This window comes from Scyliorhinus canicula, chromosome 8, assembly GCF_902713615.1.
Source record: "Scyliorhinus canicula chromosome 8, sScyCan1.1, whole genome shotgun sequence".
NCBI lineage: Eukaryota > Metazoa > Chordata > Chondrichthyes > Carcharhiniformes > Scyliorhinidae > Scyliorhinus > Scyliorhinus canicula.
Window position 1 is genome coordinate 144684447 of NC_052153.1, and position 23474 is coordinate 144707920.

The 23474-nt window shown below is 45.5% G+C and overlaps 1 protein-coding gene across 1 annotated transcript in view; it reads left to right on the forward strand.

The window, feature by feature from the left end:
* tmem167a (transmembrane protein 167A) overlaps positions 1–23474 on the forward strand; it is a 35843-nt gene that overhangs the window by 4823 nt on the left and 7546 nt on the right. The window contains exon 3 of the mRNA XM_038805366.1: positions 15527–15561. Within this exon, the coding sequence (XP_038661294.1) occupies positions 15527–15561 (35 nt within the window). The remainder of the gene's footprint in view (positions 1–15526; positions 15562–23474) is intronic.

Genomic DNA, 23474 nt, shown 5'->3' on the forward strand with positions numbered 1-23474 from the left:
TTTAGTGTCTCTATTGGTTGTTTGAAATTAAATTGGAGATACATTCAGTTCAGTGTTTTAACATATTATGGATGTATTTTATCAGTATCAAAGTAAAAGGGTATAAAGGTACGGAAGTGCTGTTGCACCTGTACAAGGCATTGGTCAGACCGCACCTGGAGCATTGCGCACAGTTTGGTCCCTTTATTTGAGGATGGATGTAGTTGCATTGGAAGCAGTTCAGAGGAGGTTCACTAGATTGATTCCAGTGATGAGGGGTTTGTCTTATGAAGAGAGATTGAGCAGTTTAGGCCTGTACTCTCTTGAGTTTGGAAGAATGAGGGGAGATCAAATTGAGATATATAAGGTGATAAAAGGTATGGATAATGTAAATGTGGAGCGGATGCTTCCACTTGTGGAACGGTCTAGAATGAAAGGTCATAGTCTCAGGATAAGGGGTAGCAAATTTAAAACAAATGAGGAGAAACTACTTCTCCCAATGGTCGTTAATCTGGAATTCACTACCACAGTGCGATGGATGCTGCAACAATGAATAAATTTAAGGAGGAGTTAGATATATTTTAAATTAGTAATGGATTGAAGGGTTACGGAGAATGGGCAGGATGGTGGCGATGAGGCCGAGATAAGATCAGCCACGATCATATTGAATGGTGGAGCAGGCTCTAGGGGTTAAATTGTCTAGTCCTGCTCCGAGTTTACATAGATTTTACATAGAATTTACAGTGCAGAAGGAGGCCATTCGGCCCATCGAGTCTGCACCGGCTCCTGGAAAGAGCACCCTACCCAAGGTTAACACCTCCACCCTATCCCCATAACCCAGTAACCCCACCCAACACTAAGGGCAATTTTGGACACTAAGGGAAATTTATCATGGCCAATCCACCTAACCTGCACATCTTTGGACTGTGGGAGGAAACCGGAGCACCCGGAGGAAACCCACGCACACACGGGGAGGATGTGCAGACTCCGCACAGACAGTGACCCAAGCCAGAACCGAACCTGGGACCCTGGAGCTGTGAAGCGATTGTGCTATCCACAATGCTACCGTTCTTATGTTCCAAGAAAGAACTATTCTATCTAATTCCACTTTCCAGCTCTTGGTCTGTAGCCCTGGAGGTAACAGCACCTCAAGCACAAATCTGATGTTTTAGATGAATATGGGGATTCGGGGGTTATGGGGAGAAGGCAGGAGAATGGGGATGAGGAACACATCAGCCATGATCAACTGGCAGAGCAGACCCGATGGGCCGAATGGCATAATTCTGCTCCAAATCTTAAGGTCTTGTAAGTATGTGTGGTTGCGGAATACTATTTGAGCGTTTCACTTGAGAATTTGTCTTTAGCTATTTAATTAGCAGTGGCTCAGCCTGATTCATTAGATACCTTAAGTTGCATTGCATCTGGAAAGGGTAAACTTTTAGGCAACCTTGAAGAGAGATGCTTCCTCTATTTTAATTTGTGGTTCCACAAATTAGTGTTGATACCATTTGAAAATGTTAACTGGCCTCTGGTATCTACTCAATATATAAATTGACGAGCCGCCAACATAGCCCCTTGAATTGTGTACTATCATATTGCTGATTTGATTATTTGAGAAATCCACTCAAAAGATCCCGAAATTTAAGATATTGAATAAATGTACAACAGTTCAGCAAAAAAAATACAGCTTATGTAGGATTTTCTCATGCCATTCCCAGTCACAATGTCAGTATCAAGTAACCTATTGTTCTTGAACTTCAACAAATCTCAGCATATTCTTGAAAAAATCTGAACAGTTTACTATTTGTTGAAATGAAACAAACATGAACAGAAAAAGAACCACAGTTAGCTCAACAGTAGAATAATCTTTTTCAGGCCACAAGATTAAAGATTCATGTCACCAAAGAGGTACTTCAAATCTGCTTGATAGGGTATTTAATGTCTTCTTGGCCGATCAATATAAACGTTTTTTTTTTCATCCAAGGTGGAACTGCCTACCTAAATAAACCACAGGAAAATACATTAATAGAAACACTTGGGTTATGGATTGAAAGTCAAACCTCGGGCGCTACATCCCAACTTGTATCCGTAGATGTGTTCCGTTTTCTATTGGATTCAATACAAGTAATTGTTTGGAATATCTTCAAAGATGTGGTGGGGGAGGGTGGAAGTAAATGCTTCCCTCACCCACCCATTGAAATGCATGCAAATGTACAAAACCTGAGCCACTATAAACACTGAACAAATGCAGTACAAGTAATTGGAAGGCCCAACTGAAACATTACATCTGGAAGGAGAAAGAAACTGGCAGAATTGGTCGACTTCCAGTGTAAATTTGCATGTACGTCTTGTGTGTCTCTACAGTGACATAAGATGAACAATCTAATAAAAGAATTTTGCATTGAATGTGAAACTGTAGTAGTCTGAAACTAATTTGGCTTTCCACCAGTTTGTTATACCACAGCTAGTACAAAGCTAACTTTTAAGGTGCACATGTGCATATTAACAAACTAGTGGGTGTAATTTAACTACGCCCTTATATTTTGCCTCCTGAGACTAGGTTTTAAATCCAACCCAGACTGTTGGAGTAATACTCCCCTGTTTCTATAGTTGTAAAGATCCTAAATTAAGTTTAGACAGTCATAACCTAGTTCCTTGTAGACATGATTTCATAACTCAAAACTGCCTGTAATGTGGTACAGATTGGTCATTTTTCTGAGTCAGTAAGAATGCTGACGTAGGAAGTGGAAAAACTCAGTGGTGCTGTAGGGAGTTTCTGACTGAGATTGGAGGTATTGGGTTCTTGGGACAGGGAAGAAGATCTATTTTGCCTGCATTTGTCCATTGAGATGTCTAACAGTGGATATATTTGCCAACAATAGGTAGAAAATGTGGTCAAGTATTCAATTTTTCTAAAACTGGAATTGTGTGAAATGTAAATAGGGTTGATGTGATCTTGTGGTTCTTACATTATTGAGTAGGATTTAAATTGTGCATGCCTTTAATAAGCTTTTAGTTGTCTAGACAAATATAGAACTCAAAAATGATTGATTTACTGAGAAATAGCGTTTCCATCTCCAAAATAACCATTTCACAATTTCCACGTTTATTACAACAACTATTGTTCAATCCATTTTGCCACCCCAATGACTTTGTGGGCCATCAATTCAACCACATCTTTACCTCTTCACATTCACCCTGCATCTCTTGCTCAAAGTCTTAAATTCTGTGACATCCTGTCCTTGTGCCATCCAGCTGTTCTAATAGGAACAATTTGTCCTTGTCTCCCTTATCTAAACCTATCAGGATCTTCTACATCGATCGTCCCCTTCATCTCCTTTTCCTCAAGGAGAAAAATCCCAGCATAACCTGAAAACTAAAAGCTTCGCATCCTTCCTACAGAGTGGTGACCGGAGCTTGATGCAATAGTCTAGTTGTAACTTGACCACAACTTTATACATGTTCAGCATAACTTCCCTTTTATAGTCAATGCCTCAACTTATGAAGCCCAAGATCCCATATGCTTTGCTAACCTTTAACGGTCGATGCAGTTGACCTATCTCTTTGTCCCTCCACACTCTTTGAACAATGCCACTTAGTCTATATTGCCTTCATCCCTTCTGCCACTTATGGTTCTATGTGTTAAATTCCATCTGCCACTTGTGTACTGGTTCTGCGAGCCTGTGTCCTGTTATAGTTGATTGCTATCACTGCTTGCAACACCTCCAAATTTGTTACCATCGACAGATTGTCTCTCACTGATCAGGGAGGTTCCAATAGCATTGATTTGTGTGAATGGTGACTGCTGCAACAGTGACTTTTAATAATCACCATTTTAACTGGCCACAGTCAGCTAAATTCCATCTTTAACATCTTAGAATTTTTATGTGCTGTTCTGTTGATTTGCAAGTACAATTGTTTCAATGCTAATGAGCTAATTTTCCAGTGTAGAAAATTACATACTGATGGACTGAAGAAAGTAAAATTAGTGGAATAGATCATTCCACTATGGAATCAATGAATGAACAAGGTAGTAATTGCCTGCTACTAAATATATAACAAAATTATGCACAATGAAACTTTTAAAATTAATAGTGAAATTTCTGACAGATTTAAAATCCACTCTTAGTCTAGCTCGAAGTGTGTAGAATCATAGAATCCCTCAGTGCAGAAGGAGGCCATTTGCTCCATCGAGTCTGCAATGGCCCTCTGAAAAAGCACTCCACTCAAGCCCATTTCCCCGCCCTCTTCCTATCACCCTTTAACCTAATCTACACATCCCCGGACACCAAGGTGCAATTTAGCATGGCCAACCCACCTAAAGCACATCTTTGGACTGTGGAAGGAAACTGGAGCACCCGCTGAAACCTACACAGACACGGGGAGAAAGTGCAAACTCCACACAGTCCCCCGAGGCTGGAATTGAACCCGGGTCCCTCGTACTGTGAGGCAGCAGTGCTAACCACTTTGCCACCGTGACCCCCTCCCCATATAAAATATAATTGGGAAGGAAATTGCTTCTCTACTTTATGTAATAGTCAGTTTTTCTGTCTTTGTTAAAGAAACTCAAAAGTATTTTTTTACAATCTATAGTGATGACCAAAGTTCCAGTGTTGGAGCTGTGAGCTGACAGGCCTTGGGCCCTCATGGACTTTCTGCTCAGTTCTTAAAATAAGTGGCTAGTGAGATAGTTGATGCATTGGTTTTAATTATCCCAAGTTCCTTGGATTTGGGCAGGCTTTCATTAGATTGGAAAATAGCGATGAAACTCCTTTATTCAAAAACAGAGGGAGATAGAAAGCTGGAAACTTCAGGCAAGTTAGCTTAACATTTGTCACAGAGAAAATGCTAGAAGTGCTTAGAAAAATTGTAGGTAATCAGTCAGAGTTTGCATAGTTTGGTGAAAGGGAAATCACGTTCAACAATTTACTCAGTGTTCTTTGAAGAAGTAACATGTGCTGTGTGTTACAATCCCAGTTGATATAACTGGATGGGATGATTCCAGAATGAAATCCTGACTCAAAAGACTAACTTTTTTTAAACAAGTAGGAACAGATACACAGGATGGCACATTGGTTTTAACAACAACAAAAACAGTATTAAACAAGAAAAATTAGATTGTGATACATGCTCCTTTCCCAACAACCCCCCACCCCCTTAAGGTTAAGAAGTACACATCGATTATAAGATTAACACTTATTACAAACACACAAAATGGTTGTAGTCAAATACATACTCCACTCTGAACCCCAAATGAATGTCTGTGGATTTCTCCTCCGAATCCCCCATGTGAGAGTTTCCACACTCTACTCCCCCAGAAAATGCTTTAAAATCTTCTTCCACAACAATTCTGAAATCCAGTCCAGGTTTTCCAAATTACTCTTTCAAGCAAAGCTTTCGCTCCACTTTTAACAATGAATCCGAGTTTTACACCTTCCCTTTCAGGATTTCTGTCTTTTTTTAAAAATAATTTTTATTGAGTTTTTCAAAAAAAATATCAAAAACATAAAATAACAACAAGCAAACAGTATTAACAACAACAAAAAGAAAAACACAATAACCCAAAACCAAACCGCCCCTACCCCCCAGAAACTCCACTCTTGGGGGCCTCGCATCCTTCCATTGAAGCAAAATCCTCCGCCGGGCTACTAGGGACGCAAAGACCAGAACACAGGCCTCTTTCGCCTCCCGCACTCCCGGCTCCACTGTAACCCCAAAAATTGCGAGTCCCCAGCCTGGCTTGACCCTGGATCCTACCACCCTCGACACCGTCCTTGCTACCCCCTTCCAAAGCTCCCCCAGCACTGGGCATGCCCAAAACACATGGGCATGGTTCGCTGGGCTCCCCGAGTACCTAGCACACCTGTCTTCACCCCTGAAAAACCTACTCCTCCTCGTCCCGGTCATGTGGGCCCTATGCAGCACCTTGAACTGTATGAGTCTAAGCCTCGCACAAGAAGAGGAGGAATTCACTCTTTCCAGGGCATCCGCCCGTGTCCCCTCCTCAATCTCCTCACCCAGCTCCTCTTCCCATTTACCCTTCAGCTCCTCCACCGAGGCCTCATCCACCTCCTGCATGACGTGGTACACGTCCAAAATCCTCCCCCCTCCAACCCACACCCCCGAGAGCACCCTGTCCCGTACCCCACGTGGGGGCAGCAGAGGGAACCCCTCCACCTGCCGCCTGGCAAACGTCCTAACCTGCATGTACCTAAACATGTTCCCCGAGGGGAGCCCAAACTTCCCCTCTAACTCACCCAGGCTCGCAAACCTCCCATCCAGAAACAGGTCCCTCAACCTCCTAATACCTACCCTGTGCCAGCCCAGAAACCCGCCATCGATGCTCCCTGGAACAAACCGGTGGTTTCCCCGTATCGGGGAGTCCATCGAGCCCCCCACCTCCCCCCTATGCCGTCTCCATTGCCCCCAAATTTTGAGGGTAGCCGCCACCACCGGGCTCGTGGTATACCTCGTTGGAGGGAGCGACAACGGCGCCGTTACCAGCGCCTCCAGGCTCGTGTCCATGCAGGACGCCATCTCCATCCTCTTCCATGCTGCCCCTGCCCCGTCCATTACCCACTTACGCACCATCGCTGCATTAGCAGCCCAATAGTGCCCACAGAGGTTGGGCAACGCCAGCCCCCCCCCCCTCACCCGTCCCTGCCTCGCTCCAAAACACCCTTCTCACCCTCGGAGTCCCATGCGCCCATACAAATCACGTAATACTCCTGTTGACCCTCCTAAAAAAGACCTTCGGGATAAGGATGGGGAGGCACTGGAACAGGAACAAAACCCTCGGGAGCACCGTCATCTTGACGGACTGCACCCTGCCTGCCAGCGAGAGCGGCAACATGTCCCATCTTTTAAACTCCTCCTCCATTTGCTCCACCAGCTTAGTGAGGTTATGTTTGTGAAGGGCCCCCCAGCTCCTAGCCACCTGGACTCCCAGGTACCAAAAGCTCCTCCCTGCCCTTTTCAGTGGGAGCCTACCAATCCCCTCCTCTTGATCCCCCGGGTGCATGACGAACAGCTCACTCTTACCCAGGTTGAGCTTGTACCTAGAAAAGCCCCCAAATTCCCTAAGAATCTTCATCACCTCCGGCATTCCCCCCACTGGGTCCGCCACATATAGCAGCAAGTCATCTGCGCATAATGACACTCGGTGCTCCTCCCCACCCCGCACCAGACCCCTCCAATTCCTCGACTCCCTCAACGCCATGGCCAGGGGCTCAATTGCCAACACAAAGAGCAAGGGGGACAGGGGACACCCCTGTCTCGTCCCCCGGTACAACCGAAAGTACTCCGATCTCCTCCTATTCGTGGCTACACTCGCCATCGGGGCCTCAAATAACAGCCTCACCCAACTGACAAACCCCTCCCCGAACCCAAACCTTTCCAGCAGCTCCCACAAGTACCCCCACTCAACCCTAAAGGCCTTCTCCGCGTCTAATGCTACCACTATCTCCGCCTCCCCTTCTACTGCCGGCATCATTATAACATTCAGAAGCCTATGTATATTGGTGTTCAGCTGCCTTCCCTTCACAAACCCTGTCTGGTCCTCATGAATGACCCCCGGCACACAGTCCTCGATCCTTGTGGCCAAAACCTTCGCCAATAGCTTGGCATCCACATTTAACAACGAGATCGGCATATATGATCCACACTGCAGGGGGTCCTTGTCCCGTTTAAGGATCAAGGAGATCAGCGCCCGTGACATAGCCGGGGGCAAAGCTACCCCCTCCCTTGCCTCGTTAAAGGTCCTAACCAACAGGGGCCCCAGCAGGTCTGCGCACATGTTGTAAAATTCGACCGGGAAGCCATCCGGCCCCGGCGCCTTCCCCGACTGCATGCTGCCTATCCCTTTGACCAGCTCAATCGGCGCCCCCAGCCCCTCCACCTGTCCCTCCTCCACCTTTGGAAATCTCAGCCTGTCCAAAAAGCGCCCCATTCCCCCCCCTCCCTGGGGCTCGGACCGGTACAATTCCCCATAAAAGTCCCTGAAGACCCCATTAATGTCCACCCACCCTTCGCACCACATTGTCTCCCCTATCCGTCACTCCACCAATCTCCCTGGCCGCGTCTCGCTTACGGAGCTGATGCGCCAGCATCCTACTCGCCTTCTCCCCATATTCGTACACCGCTCCCTGTGCCTTCCTCCACTGAGCCTCCTCCTTTCCAGTGGTCAGCAAGTCAAACTTGGCCTGAAGGTTACGTCGCTCCCTCAGCAGTCCCTCCTCCGGAGCCTCCATGTATCTCTTGTCCACCCTCACCATCTCCCCCACCAACCTCTCCCTCTCTTTGCTCTCCCCTCTCCCTATGGGCTCGGATGGAAATCAACTCCCCTCTAATCACCGCCTTCAATGCCTCCCAAACCGTGCCCACCCGGACCTCTCCATTATCATTGGCCTCTAAGTACCTCTTGATACACCCCCGAACCCGCCCGCCCACCTTCTCATCTGCCAGCAGTCCCACCTTCAGGCGCCAGAGCGGGCGCTGGTCCCTCTCTTCCCCCAGCTCAAGGTCTACCCACTGCGGTGCATGATCCAAAATGACTATGGCCAAACACTCGCCATCCTCCACCCTCAAAATCAGCCCCCTGCTCAGAACAAAAAAATCGATCCGGGAATAGGCTTTATGCACGTGGGAGAAAAATGAATACTCCCTGGCCCTCGGCCTCGCGAAACTCCAAGGATCCACCCCTCCCATCTGATCCATAAACCCCCTCAACACCTTAGCCGCCGCGGGCCTCATGCCCGTCCTGGACATGGATCGATCCAATGGGGGATCCAGCACTGTGTTAAAGTCCCCCCCCCAGTATCAGGCCCCCCGTCTCTAGATCCGGAATGCGGCCCAACATGCGCCGCATAAAACCCGCATCGTCCCAGTTTGGGGCATAGACATTCACCAGCACCACCCGCTCCCCTTGCAAGTTGCTGCTCACCATCGCATACCTCCCTCCACTGTCAGCCACCACCTTTCACGCCTCAAACGACACCCTTTTTCCCACCAGAATCGCCACCCCCCGATTTTTTTGCATCCAGCCCCAAATGAAACACCTGGCCTACCCAGCCCTTCCTCAGTCTAACCTGGTCCGCCATCTTCAGTTGCGTCTCCTGGAGCATAGCCACGTCCGCATTCAGCCCCTTCAGGTGCGTAAACACCCGGGCCCGTTTGACCAGCCCATTCAGCCCCCTCACACTCCAGGTTATCAGCCGGATCAGAGGGCTCCTTGCCCCCCCCTCCCCTGCCGACTAGCCATAACCCATCCCCTGCCCGCCCCAGGCCAGCGCCCCCCGCTCGGCTCGTTCCCCACGGCGGCAAACCCCCACCCCGGTCCCCCCTGCATACTCCAGCTCCTTCCTGGCCATTTCAGCAGCAACCCGGTCCCCCCCCCCCCCCCCCCCCCCCCAGGCTAGGACCTCTCCCAGCCGCGTTACTCCCTCCATAGCACTCCCGTGAGCCAGCTAACGTCTGCTGACCCCGGCAGCTCCCGCCACACCTCCGACCCCTCCCAACGTGGGGCTACTTCTCCCCCAGACCCATCAGCAGACCCTCCTCGTCGCCCTCCCGCTCTCACGCGCAAAAAAAAGCCCCCGCCTCTCAGCTCCGACCCCGCCCCCATCCACCCTCAGCGCGGGAAACAGAAGAAAAGCCCGCGCTTTCCCCCCCCGCATGACCCCGCCCACGCAGAAAAGACAGCACCCCACCCGCACTAGAAACAACACACAACCAGCTTAAAACAGCATAAAACAGAGACCCTTCCCACCAAAAGTTAACAGTTATTTACAAACCCCCAACCCTCAGTCAGAGTTCAACTTCTCGGCCTGCACAAAGGCCCACGCCTCCTCCGGGGACTCAAAATAAAAGTGCCGGTCCTTGTAGGTGACCCACAGTCGCGCCGGCTGTAACATGCCAAACTTCACACTCTTTCTGTGGAGCACCGCCTTCGTCCGGTTATACCCGGCCCTCCGCTTAGCCACCTCCGCACTCCAGTCCTGGTAGATCCGCACTACCGTGTTCTCCCACTTGCTGCTCCGCTCCTTCTTGGCCCACCTGAGCACACACTCTCGGTCAACGAACTGGTGGAACCGCACCAGCACCGCCCATCGCGGCTCATTCGGCTTGGGCCTCCTGGCCAGTATTCTGTGGGCCCCCTCCAGCTCCAGGGGCCCCTGGAAGGACCCAGCTCCCATCAGCGAGTTCAGCAAAACGACCACATAGGCCCCCAGGTCTGACCCCTCCAGCCCCTCCGTGAGGCCCAGGATCCGCAAATGTTTCCTCCTCGAACCGCTCCTGCCACTTCTTATGGATCGCCTCATACATCTCCACCTTTACCGCGAGGGCCGCGTCCTCATCCTCTCTTTCGGAGGCTTGTTGTCGGAGCTCCCGGATCTCCACCCCCTGGGCTGTCTGCGTCGCCAGCAGCTTGTCCGTATTCGCCTTCAGCGAGTATAGCAGCTCCATTTTCAGCTCCCGAAAACAGCGCTGGAGAGTCTCCTGCTGCACCTGCGCCCATTGCCTCCATTCCTCGAGGCCTCCGCCGGCTGCCATCTTGATTCTCTTCCCCTGCTTTTTCTTAGGCGCTGCCACCGCTATTTTGCTGGCCCCACTCCTGGTCAAGACCATAGACCACTGGGGATCCGCTGCAGACACCTTCCCACATCGGGAACCGTCGAGCAAGTACCGCTGGGGGCCCTTAAAAAGAGCCCAAAAGTCCGTTCCTGGCGGGAGCTGCCGAACGTGCGGCTTAGCTCCGCATAGCCGCAACCGGATGTCCCAGGATTTCTGTCTTGACTGCTGTGCAAACTGTTCACAATTGCTTCAAATCTTGATTTCCAGATTCTATTAAAATGGCATCAAACCTTTTGATTTACCTCCTGAAGTCTGCGTTCCCACTTAAAATCTGGTTATTGCAGCTGTCTCTTTAAATTTGTTTACTTTTCCTTGAATTCTCCAAACAGTATGTTGGTTTCTGTTCTCTTAACTTTAGTTTTCCTAAGACATTCTGTCCCAATTCCCTGATTATCCAGACTGCATTCTTTGGGAAGTCTGCCTCTTTGCATCACCCTTATCCTGTAGTCTTTCTTCATCAGTCGAGAGATGCCGGGCAGTACGGTGGCAGAGTGGTTAACACTGCTGTCTCACAGCGCCAGGGATCTGTGTTTGATTCCGACCTCAGGTGACTGTTTTTGTGGAGTTTTCATATTCTCCCTGTGTCAGTGTGTCTTCCGGATACTCCAATTTTCTCCCACAGTCCAACGATGTGTAGGTTAGGTGGTTTGACCATGCTAAATTGCCCCTTAAGGTGACGTTGCAGGAATGTGATGGGGGATTGTGCCTAGGTAGGGTGATCTTTCGAAGGGTCAGCACAGACCCTATGGTCCGAATGGCTTCCTTCTGCACTGTAGGGATTCTATGTTCACTCCCCGATATACTATCTTCAACTGAAAATAAATTCAGATAAAAACTAAATTAAGAAGTCTTTCTACTTTAAAAGGCCCCCAATTGCTAAGCGACCGCTGCTACTTCTGCCAGCCTCTATTTATTCTTCACGCTGTTGCCAGCCTCTATTTATTCTTCAAGCTGTAGCCATCTCCATGCACAATAGAAGCACAGTGGAACTGAACCAACCCCTACATATACAAACAACTTTGTCCAAAATGAATCTAACTAAGTTTTATCCTTCCATGCACAGAAACATTAAACCCACTTCAAATTATACCTTATTTCTAATACAAATCTCTTCAAGCTCCCTTTGTTTTCCTAACATGTGGATAAAAGGGAACTTGTGCATGTACTGCACTTAGGTGTCTCATCAAAGGTTCTGTGGTAAAATATTGACATAGATAGAAGATTTCTTTGATAACAAGAATAGAAGGCATAAATGGGTCATTTTCTGGCAAGATATAACAAATTATTTTGTCGCAGGGATCACTGCTGGGGCCTCGACCTTTTACAATTCATAGAAGTGACTTGGATGAAGAGATGGTTGCTAAATTTGCTGATGACACAAAACATATTAGGAAAGTAAGTTGTGAAGAGGGCATAAGCAGACTACAAAGGGACATGGGTTAAGTGAGTGGGCAAAGATCTGGCAAATGGAGTTTGTGGTCAAATGTGAAATTGTCTATTTGGCAGAAAAAAATAATCAAGCATGTTATTTAAATAGTGAGAGATTTCAGAACTCTTGGGATTCAGAAGGAACTGGATGTCACCGTGCATGAATTGTAAAACAGTTTGTATGCAGGTACAGCAAGTAATTAGGAAAGTCAATAGAATTATCATTTATTGCAAGGGGAATTGAATATGGAAGTAGAAATGCTTCTGCTATACAGGGCATTGCTGAGACCACATCTGGAGTATTGTGTACAGTAATGGTCTCCCTATTTATATTTCAATTTATTGTCATGTGTACCAAGGTGCAGTGAAAAGTATTGTTCTGTACAGTCCAGGCAAATAGTTCCACACATGAAAAATAGGACATACAATAAATACACAGTGTAAATACAATGACATCAGGAGAAGCATATGGAGTATAGTGCTACAACAGTAGAGACGATGTATGGGGAGATCAGTTCAGTCCATTAGAGAGTCATTCAGGAGTCTGGTATCAGCTGAGAAGAAGCTGTTTTTGAATCTATTGAGGAAGGATGTAAATGCAATGCAAGCAGTTAAGAGAAGGTTTACTAGACTAATGCTTAGAATGGGCAGGTTGTCTTGTGAGGTAAGGTTAGACAGGCTTTATTTGATGGAGTTTAGAAGATTAAGAGGTGACACGATTGAAACATACAAGATTCTGAGGGGTGTAGGTAATAATAATAGCTTATTGTCACAAGTAGGCTTCAATTAAGTTACTGTGAAAAGCCCCTAGTCGCCACTATCCGGCGCCTGTTCGGGAAGGCCAGTATGGGAATTGAACCCGCACTGCTGGCATTGTTCTGCATTGCAAGCCAGCTATTTAGCCCACTGTGCTAAATCAGCCCCTACATGTGTAAAGGGAAGTTTCCTCTTGTGGGCGAATCTAGAACCAGAGACCACTTTTAAACTAAAGGGTCACTCATTTAAGATCGATAAGGAGACGTTTTTCTTTGAGGGCCGTGAGTCGTGGACTTCCTCAAAAGGCAGTGAAAGTGGAAATTTTGAATATATTTAAGGCAGACCTAGCTAGATCCTTGATACGGGTAGGAAAGATTATCGCGTGTGTATATGGGAATGGGGAGTTAACAGTCCGATTAGCCATGATCTTTTTAAATGGTGGAGCAGGCTCAAGAGGCTGAGTGACCTACTCCTGATCCAAGTTCATATGTCCAACATTCAGAAAGAAAGAAGAAACCTCTTATTTGCCGTCTGCACAAGCAATTGGCTGATCCTTGCCTGCCCCTAACTTTTTGAAGTTTTATTTTAAAAGCGACTCAATCTTAGGTAGCTTGCTGATGTTAGGTCTGCTGTCAAAATCAAAAATGAATTAGTCTTGGTTAATTTTTCTGTATTGGATGATATCCGTTTTGACATAGAGTTCCTCATGGTAGTGTCCTAGGCTCAGCCATCTTCAGCTGCTTAATCAATGACCTCCCGTTCATTAAATGGTCAGAAGTAGGGATGTTTGTGGATGACGGCACGATAATAATACTCGCTTATTGTCACAAGTAGGCTTCAATTAAGGTACTATGATAAGCCCCTAGTCGCCACATTCCGGCGCCTGTTCGGGGAGGTCGGTACGGGAATTGAACCTGCGCTGCTGCCTTGTTCTGCATTACAAGCCAGCTATTTAGCCCAGTGTGCTAAACCAGCCCCAGCACCATTCGCGACTCTCAGATAATGAAGCAGTCCATGTCCAATTACAGCAAGACCTGGACAATATCCAGGCTTGGGGTGGCAAGTTGCATTTGTGCCCCACAAATGCCAGGCAATAATCATCTCCTATAAGACCTTCTCAATGTCCAGGGAGATGATCACTTCTGGTGTCTGCTCCCCTGGTGGGGTCACAATCCTGTTTAGCAGGCGTCTGCTGTTGGCTGTCTGCCCTTGCCAACCCCAGTCTGATCTTCCACGATTACTTCTTACCACAGTGGAGATCGGGTCAAACTCCATTTGTAGTTCTTTCCTCTCTGCCAGCAGCTCCATGGTCTGGCCATGGAGTACCGTCGATCTACGTCGAATATAGAGTTGATCAGCCGTTGCCTAGCCGTCTTTTCCGGTCTCTAAGAGCCCTGTACACTATTATTTCCCCCCCCCCCCCCCCCCCCCCCCCCCCGCTCCACCCGAGGTGGCTTGTGACAATTTTTCGCAGAACGCCTTGTCAGCGAGGAGTGTCCAGTGTCCATGGGGGCGCTGGGCCCAGCCCATCTCCAACCTCACATCCATGTAGTGTGGAGCATGGTCCGAGATTACTATTGCAGAGCATTCCACCTGTACTACCCCTGGAATCACCGACTTACCCACTGCAAAGAAGTCAATGTGGGAATAGGCTATGTGGATGCAGGAGAAAAAGGGGATCTCTTTCTATCCTGTGATATTCTGCACTCGGCGCCCAAAAGTAGTCTCCAAATTCATTTTAGTGCGTTAACAGAAGTTTATTCAGGAAGATCGTAAAAAGACTTTTAAACCTAATATGTTTCAGGATTCAGATGTTCATAAACCACTCAAGTTTGTCTTGTTAACTAGAAAAACCTTCAATAATTCAATATCTTCACACCTGCAGTTTCGAATTGTGTATTCATCTGAAATAAATAGGAAAGAGGCAATCAAAATGTAATTTATTTTTAAAGTGGCATCTCAATTTGCAGAAGAATTCTGAGATCTGAAATGAATGAGGTGTGAATTAAGCATTCATACTTTTCCATAAATTAACATTCTCTAAGTTCATGGTCAGTTTTTTTTGTTTCAGAGCCTAATTTCAGTTGAATACGGAGTTAATGAACCTAATTTGATACTTCTTCTTTCATACCTTGTCTTGATTTGGCAGACTGAGCATGTCTATTTCCATTTCCTCCAGCTCTGTAAAGTGTCATTGTTGATTATGGTACTGCACATCACACTAATGAGTCTGAAATTCTAATTTGGCTATTCTTGACACTTCTTTCCATCAGTAAGCCCATCGAGCATATGTACTGTTGTCATGGTACCATCACCAAACAAAGACCTTTTTTTAACGCTTCACAGTTTGTCTGATTTATAACCAGCTCCTTGGTTTTAATATTTACAATATATCAGGTCGTTTACGGTTGCAACAAGAAGAATTGCCACTTAATGTTTGGTAATATATTTGTGTGAGGTCCTCTTGCATGGTTTCCATAACAGGCAGACCTGCCTGTAGGGAGTGTTGTTCTTCAATAAAGTGTAACTCTTTACAGAAAGGTATTTACATTGCTAGTGCGATTCAGAAACTAAAGGTGAAGAATACTTTATATTAAAGTACTTTCATTTTGCCTTCTCTAATAGTAATTGTCAACTATAAAATTCAAACTAATCATTCAGATTTTCTCAACTGTTAACTTCTTTCAAATGCAACAATATCCATTTGATTAAAACAATATTTGTTTTCCAGACTTCTGGGAATATTTTGGAAGTGTGCCAGAATAGGTACGTAAAACTCTTTGCCGCATTTTTGAGTTTGATGTTCAATTTTATTTTTGCAAATCCCCTCATTCAGCAATATTATTAATGATGGATGTTGGAGTGAAAGTTACAGCTAAGGAGTAAGTGAGGCCTAAAAATAGCCTTGCATTTCAGTATAAATATTTCCTCGTCTGGCACCAAAATGTTATTTCTGTCTATCTGCATAATTTTTTTGTCTGAATTCTCCAAATTTTACCATTTAAACTGATTCAGCTTGGATTAGACTTTGATTTTCATTTGTGTTTATTTTCTGACTTAATCAAGACTACGTATTTCCAGATTCCAGCTGTCATGACAATTGCCCATTCCACAATTGTAGCTGCCATATTGTACATATTCCCCCATTCCTGTACTTGTGCCTTGCTTTTTTTCTTGCACCTGGCCATGTGTTAGCTATGCCATCTGTGCTGCCCAACATATAAATATCAATTTAATCGCAGAAGCAAAACTGCCACTTGATGTCTAATCAATTCATAATTGTATTAAGAGTGTGATATTCTCAGTCTACATTGACCCTTAAGTACAGACATATCTGTATGCCTGGAGTGCCCATTTGCAGCATACTATAAGAGAGCTCCTCTGAGAATATTATTTTTATATATTGCTAGGCTGTTCCAGGAACTTCACCAGATGAAAACTTTTATAAAAAAGTACTTTTTATTTCTCCCTTCCCAAATAATAAGTGCCCTATTCTGATTGGCTTTGGCTTTTGTCACATTGCCCATCTGTTTCCACTCAGTATTCTTGCTTCTCTCACTGCTGGAGACCAACTCCGTCTTCATTGGGGACTCAATTCCAGAATCATTATACGATCACTACAAAGCCAAATGCACGTGTATCAATGCAGAAATAAAAGTCTTAACTGCATCCTTAAATGGTAACTTCAGCACTGAAGGAGTGCAGTACATTCTTATTGGGTGTTGTTTGCTGTGTTCTTGTCGCCTTTTAATGCTCAAATGGCAAGTCTCTTTCCTAGCTTCAATCCAGGCTATAGCTGTTGAGTTAAAACACAGAGTATTTTAAATCATCAATTGGATCCAAGACTGAGCGTGGAGGGAAACTTCAACTTAAAAATTGCAGTGTTTACATTTTATAACATTTAGACACATATGTTGGTCAGTTTTGGTATACATCTCCATAGTTTGTGTCGAAAGCTATATGTACAAGATTAAAAGTAAGAGGATATAAAAATAAATAGAAGGTAAATTGCCAAAGTTGTACCTGTCATTTCCTAGTTATACAGCATCGGTTGGCCCCAGGATGGGGGAATTGAATTTAAAAAGTGCCAGGCTGATTTTCTGTGTTGTTAATCAATGGAAGAGGCACAACAGGCATTCTAAAAATAGCTCTGTTGTCCATTTTAATGTTCTAATCTCGAATTTCCAGTTGTGTTGGCCTTCCAGTGCTGATGGGTAGAGGTTTTGTTCTACTGAAGATCCAGCCTCTCCAGTCTTGGAGTCATTACATACATTGGCGATATTAGAATAATTTGAAACTTCAAGATCACATTTAGATTGGGTTTTTGAATTTTTTGTTTGTACAGCTGACTGTCTACAATCAAGTACTGTTCAAAGAATTTCTTTCTTTGAAATTTATTTTTATATTTGGCCCTTTAGGGGTGACTGTGCAATGTTTAGTCCCTGTACTAAATAACTCTTAATGGGCATAGATTAATTCAGGGTATTATACATGCTGTATTGAATAGGTTTCCGTTTTAGAAGAATTTTAAATACTCGCGAATAGTGAAGCATTTTGCTCTCTCAATCGAACTATTGAAGTCCATTTATGTCAATTGATAACAAAAGCTGCTCTCTCGCTGCCAGAGAAGCACTCTGTTTCAAAGGGTTCATCTATTTAGTATACAAATAGTCTATGCTTTCTGTTGCTGTGAAAGAAATTGATTGTGCAGTGCCTGCTCTTAATCTTGCCATTTAGACCAGACGAACAAGGGGGAGAAAAATATGGTTTCTTCGATAAATTAATTACACTGTAATCTGAGATAATAACCCGATGTGCTCTTTTCAAAAAGTTTTTAAAGCCTGCTTGTGAAGATAATATATGTAACAGCCAGAATCTTGGAGGAAGCCTTGAAGATATTAGTAAGCTATATTTCTGATTACTGGAGTTGAATTTTCTGCGCTTTAAAAAAACAAAATTGTTTAACTTGTTATCTTCTCACCTGATGTGTGGGGAGACACACTGAGAAGCATGTTAGGCTGTTATTGGTCTCTAGCATCTCACTTGCATTGTAATTGTTTTCAAGTGAGAGCCAACTGACACTGCATCAGGTCAAGGAAGTCATCGGCCTGGGTTATCCTGTTGTAATGATGATGCAACAACATTCACCATTGTTGCCATATGAAACTGAAGCAACTTCTGGCGTCCACCTATGGATGGCCAATAAATGTTGGCTAACCAGCTATGCTCGCATCCCGTGAAAGAATAAATTTTAAAACATGTGCATTTCAACGGGGAAATTTAAAAGTTGCTTTCAGTCCTCGACAGGGTCCGTTACTGAACCCCTCGCAGATTGAAATCAATTAGAAATCACTGGATTCATGTAAACTTCAACTTTTATGCTATTATTCTCACTGTAAAAATCCTTGAAGTTATGTCTTATTAAATGAGACATAACTGAGTTTTTTTTACAGGCTTGCTATGTCATTATTGCTGCTGAATTGCCTCATTGGCCTTGAAGAACTGATTTTGTATTTGTGGAATGTGGAATTTCTCCATTCCACACCAGATTTTTGAAAAAATGGATAGTAATGAATTTAGAATTTTATATTTCTGCTATATTAAGTAATCCCATTTACAAAGAACAAAGAAAAGTACATCACAGGAACAGGCCCTTCGGCCCTCCAAGCCTGTGCCGACCGTGCTGACTTGTCTAAACTAAAATCTTCTACACTTCGGGGTATATATTCCTCTATTCCCATCCTATTCATGTATTTGTCAAGATGCCCCTTAAACATCACTGTCATCCGTGCTTCCACCACCACCTCCGGCAGCGTGTTCCAGGCACCCACTGTCCTCTGTGTAAAAAAAAAAACTTGCCTCGTACATCTCCTCTAAACCTTGCCCCTTGCACCTTAAACCTATGCCCCCTAGTAATTGACCCCTCTTCCCTGGGAAAAAGCCTCTGACTATCCACTCTGTCTATGCCCCTCATAATTTTGTAGACCTCTATCAGGTCACCCCTCAACCTCCTGTCGTTCCAGTGAGAACAAACTGAGTTTATTCAACCTCTCCTCGTAGCTAATGCCCTTCATACCAGGCAACATACTGGTAAATCTCTTCTGCACCCTCTCTAAAGCCTCCACATCCATCTGGTAGTGTGGCAACCAGAATTGAACACAATACTCCAAATGGGGCTGAACTAAGGTTCTATACAGCTGCAACATGACTTGCCAATTTGTATACTCAATGCCCCAGCCAATGAAGGCAAGCATGCCGTATGCCTTCTTGACTACATTCTCCACCTGTGTTGCCCCTTTCAGTGACCTGTAGACCTATACACCAAGATCTCTCTGACTGTCAATACTCTTGAGGGTTTGTCAGGTTTAAACTCCATCTGCCATCTCTCCTACCAAGTCTCTAAACAATCTAAATCCTGCTGTATCCTCTGGCAGTCCTCATCGCTATCTGCAATTCCTTTACCAACACCACTAGTCACAGCCCTCCAATTAGAAAAGCACCCTTCCATTGCTACTCTCTGCCTTCTATGACCTAGCCAGTTCTGTATCCATCTTGCCAGCTCACCCCGATCCCGTGTGACTTCACCTTTCGTACCAGTCTGCCATGAGGGTTCTTGTCAAAGGACATATTGAAGACCATATAGACAACATCCACTGCCCTACCTGCACCAGTTATCTTTGTGACCTCCTCGAAAAACTCAAGTTAGTGAGACACGACCTCCCCTTCACATATGTATAATTCGCAATCTTTATATTGCTTTCTGTGGTTGGGGTGGGGGGGGGGGGGGGGGGGGGGATTATAAAAAGTGAATGTTAAAACTTACTGGTTGTCTATCAAAGAATTCTTCATTATAATTGGTTGTATAGCCTGAATGACGTCACCACCACTGCTGGGGGTGTCGTGTAGCTGGGATGAAAATGAAATTAAAATTGGTAAAGATAAGTCCATGCCACAGAGCACACCACTGATATCTGTGGGCAGCTTTCTTCAAAGTGTGCCATCACTTGCTACTGATGGGAAATCCGGACCGCTGTGTGCAGGTGAGCAGGCTATTGACCCCTCGCATTTTCTGGGGGTTGCTGTGTTGACTGCATGTTAATCATTGCATGGAGAACGTAATTCACAAAATGTGAAGTATTTGGGCATGATTTTGCACACTAAAGTGCATTTTTTTGAGACTGATCTGAAACAATTTAACTCTTAATTTTAACAATTTAAATTAAATATCAATGTGATGCTCTACAAAAAATGAATTGTTAAGCAAACCTTTTGAGAGAAGCGGGAGGTTTTCTCAATGCACACCAATTGCGGATTAATTGGAAGTGATAACATTGGCTCATTTGCTTGGGAATCTGTTAGTCTGCTGTTTATCTATGCATCTATCTGGTGCTTACATGAGGGAACTGGAATTAGCAATGTAAATGTCAGGACCTGGCTTATACATGTTAAATAAATTTTGAGCACCAGTTTGTTGAACCAGATTTAATCTGTCTTGTTTGAAGAGGAGACTGTGTGGTTATGTATTTGAATGGGAAAGGGCTATATTTCTATTACGTGTTCAGGTATCTGAAATCAATCTCCCACTACCTTTTCCAGTTTCCATAGTTCGCTGTGCAAATTCTGTCAGGTCATTTTTTTTCTGTGTTCACCATCATGGTCCATCTTAGGCAGATTGTCCCTTGCATAGTTCCACAATAACCTGACAATTCATTTCCACAGTGTCTCTGGGTGACATTATCTGTAGATGGAGAATCTGCTTCTCGTGTCCACTTTTCTGTGTCCAATCAACACACAGCTCCACCTTTGCCCCTTTCCTTCACCTCACAATCTTCATGTTGTCAGGCAGCTTGTCTGACGTATAGTCATCGACGAGCCATAATTCCGTACTTGGATTTTGGGGGGAAACGTCACCATTTTCAACCCACATGAAAACCTTTGCTCCTGGCCATCTAGTTCATGAATATTCCTCAGGCTGAAGCAGACTGCATGCAGTCTCTGTTCAGTTTCACCCAGAACTGAAAATCCTATCCAGAGGGCACTTCTTTCAACCTTCTTATTCACCTCTACCTCTTTACTCCCACTGCCACTAAAACCCTTTTTCCGTACCTTTGCTACCTCTGAGCCCTGGTTTGCTTTTTGGTTTTAATTGGCACCTTTGCTTTTTGGTTTTAATTGGCACACGGGAAACAAACTTTATAATTTATTTTCTGTAGGCCGTTTTGTCTCTATTTTACTAAATTGTTGAGGTTAATTCTCTCTAAATACACTTGTATACGTTAAAACTTCAGACACTAGCTCACATGCACAGTGACACAGTGGTTAGCACTGCTGCTTAACAGTGCTAGGGGCCTGGGTACTGTTCCGGTCTTGAGTGACTGGAGTTTGTACTTGCTTCCTGTGCCTGCATGCGTGCCCTCTTGGTGCTCCAGTTTCCTCCCACAGTCCAAAATGTGCAGACTAGGTGGATTCACCATGATAAAATTGCCCAGGGATAATGCAGGTTATGGGGTTACGGGGATCGAGGGAGTCTGAATGGGGAGAGCACTCTTGCGAAGGGTTGGTGCAGACTCGAGGAGCCAAAATGCCTCCTTCTGCACTGTCGTGATTCTATGCTCCAGTATTAAGTTAATAAAACCAGGACGAACAAGTTGTTTCATTAACTCTTGTTTCGCTCTGCACAGATGCTGCTTGACCTGAATTTTTCCAGACTTTTCTGATTTTATTTTGGATTGCCAGTATCTGCAGCAGTTTTGCATTTATCCCAATATCAAGTTCTTTATTTCCTCTACATAGAGCATGTTTTTAAGAACTGAATGTTTGGCACCTAATAACTACTGTATATGAAAATTGTCATATTCTCTCCATGTAAATACATAAGATGGGGAAAAGGGGTAGGTGTTCAGACTTTGAAGCTTGTTTCACCATTTCCACAGACTAGTGACTGTCTCTCTTTCTGCATGTGTGCACACACAAACTACCTCTTGCACACAGGTGCACACATACTCCCATCTCTCGCTCTTTCACACTTTTGCGCATGCGCGCGCACACACTTCATCTCTACCTTGTGCGCACTCGTACACCCACTCCCGTCTCTCGTGCACTCACACACTCACATCTCTCCCTCACGCGCGCGCACTCACATTCACACACTCATCTCTCTCTCCCTCGCATTCACTCCTGCCTCTCTCACTCACAAGTGCACTCCTGCATCTCTATCTATTTTCACATCTCTCTCTCGCTCACACACACACACACACCTACCTCTCTCTCTCGTATACACACACTCCCCTCTCCGTCTGCATGCACACGCACACACACCCATCTTGCACACGCACACTCCCTCTTTCTCTCTATTGTGTGCATACGCACACCCTCCTGCCTATTCCCCTCTCTCGCATTGACTCGCCTACATTACTCTCACACTCACATACTCATGGTCCCATCTCTCTCTCTCTCCCCCACACACACTAACATACTCACAGACTTGTCTCTCTCTCGATCTATCTTTCTCTCCTGCACACATACACACCCGCCTCTCTCTCTCGCACGCACTCACCCGCGCTCCTTTCTCTTTCTCACATGCACTCACACTTGTATCTCTCTCCTGCATGCACTCACACACCCGTGTCTGTCTCACACTCAAGCACGCTGTCTTTACTTCACTTTTGCACACCCTCACGCTCTCACTCAGCTCTCTCTCTCTCACACACACACACACGCATGCTCACTCCCACCTCTCACGCCCTCAATCACTCTCATGTCTCCCTTTCTCACACACACTCGCGTGTCTCTCGCTCGCACATACTCACACTCCCGTCTTCCTCTCACGCATTCTCACACACAGTCACATTCCTCATCTCGCATACGCTCTCTTGCACTCTCACTCCCTCCCTCCCTGTGACATAACGCTTCTCCCCATCGGGATACAGCTGTTCGTGGTGGACCTCCATGTCCACCAGACGGTTAGGCCCTCTCCTTGTGAGTGTTTCAATCGTAGAGATAGGACTCGGGCATGATTCAGTGAATCCACACATTCTCCCCGTGTCTGCGTGGGTTTCGCCCCCACAACCCAAAAATGTGCAGAGTAGGTGGATTGGCCACGCTAAATTGCCCCTTAATTGGAAAAAATAATTGGCTAATCTAAATTTATTTAAAAAAATAAAATGATTCAGTGAATCCTAGACCCTCGTCCGTATTCCCTCCTCTAGAGCAAAGGGACAAAAGAATGTTGCAGAGTACCTCACTCAGATATGAGCTGGGGAGTCAGTGTGCAGACCGACAGGAGTCAGACACAAGCAGTAGTTAAGGAGAATTACAGACCATTCCTCATTGCGAATTGTCATCGGCCTCCTACATTGAATGGGCAGCAAGCACCCGAGGTCTCTCCAGTCCCAGCACACTGATGATCAATATCTCAGCCACGTTCATCCCCTGGTCATGATATCCTGTGTGGTGTCACGCTGTTGGACAGCGAGCTAGCCTTCGTCATGAAGCACGAAGGGATAAGGGTATCTTTAGCCCTGCTGTCCATGTGCACACTCCTCCACTGGCTTCCATCTTCCGGATCATTAGCAGGCTCTTCCCCAACATCATCCTCCTCGCCTGAGGACAATGTCATTTCGCACGGTCTTCCTCGGGAAACTCCCTGCCCCGCTGCCCATCCAGGTTGTGTAGAGCAC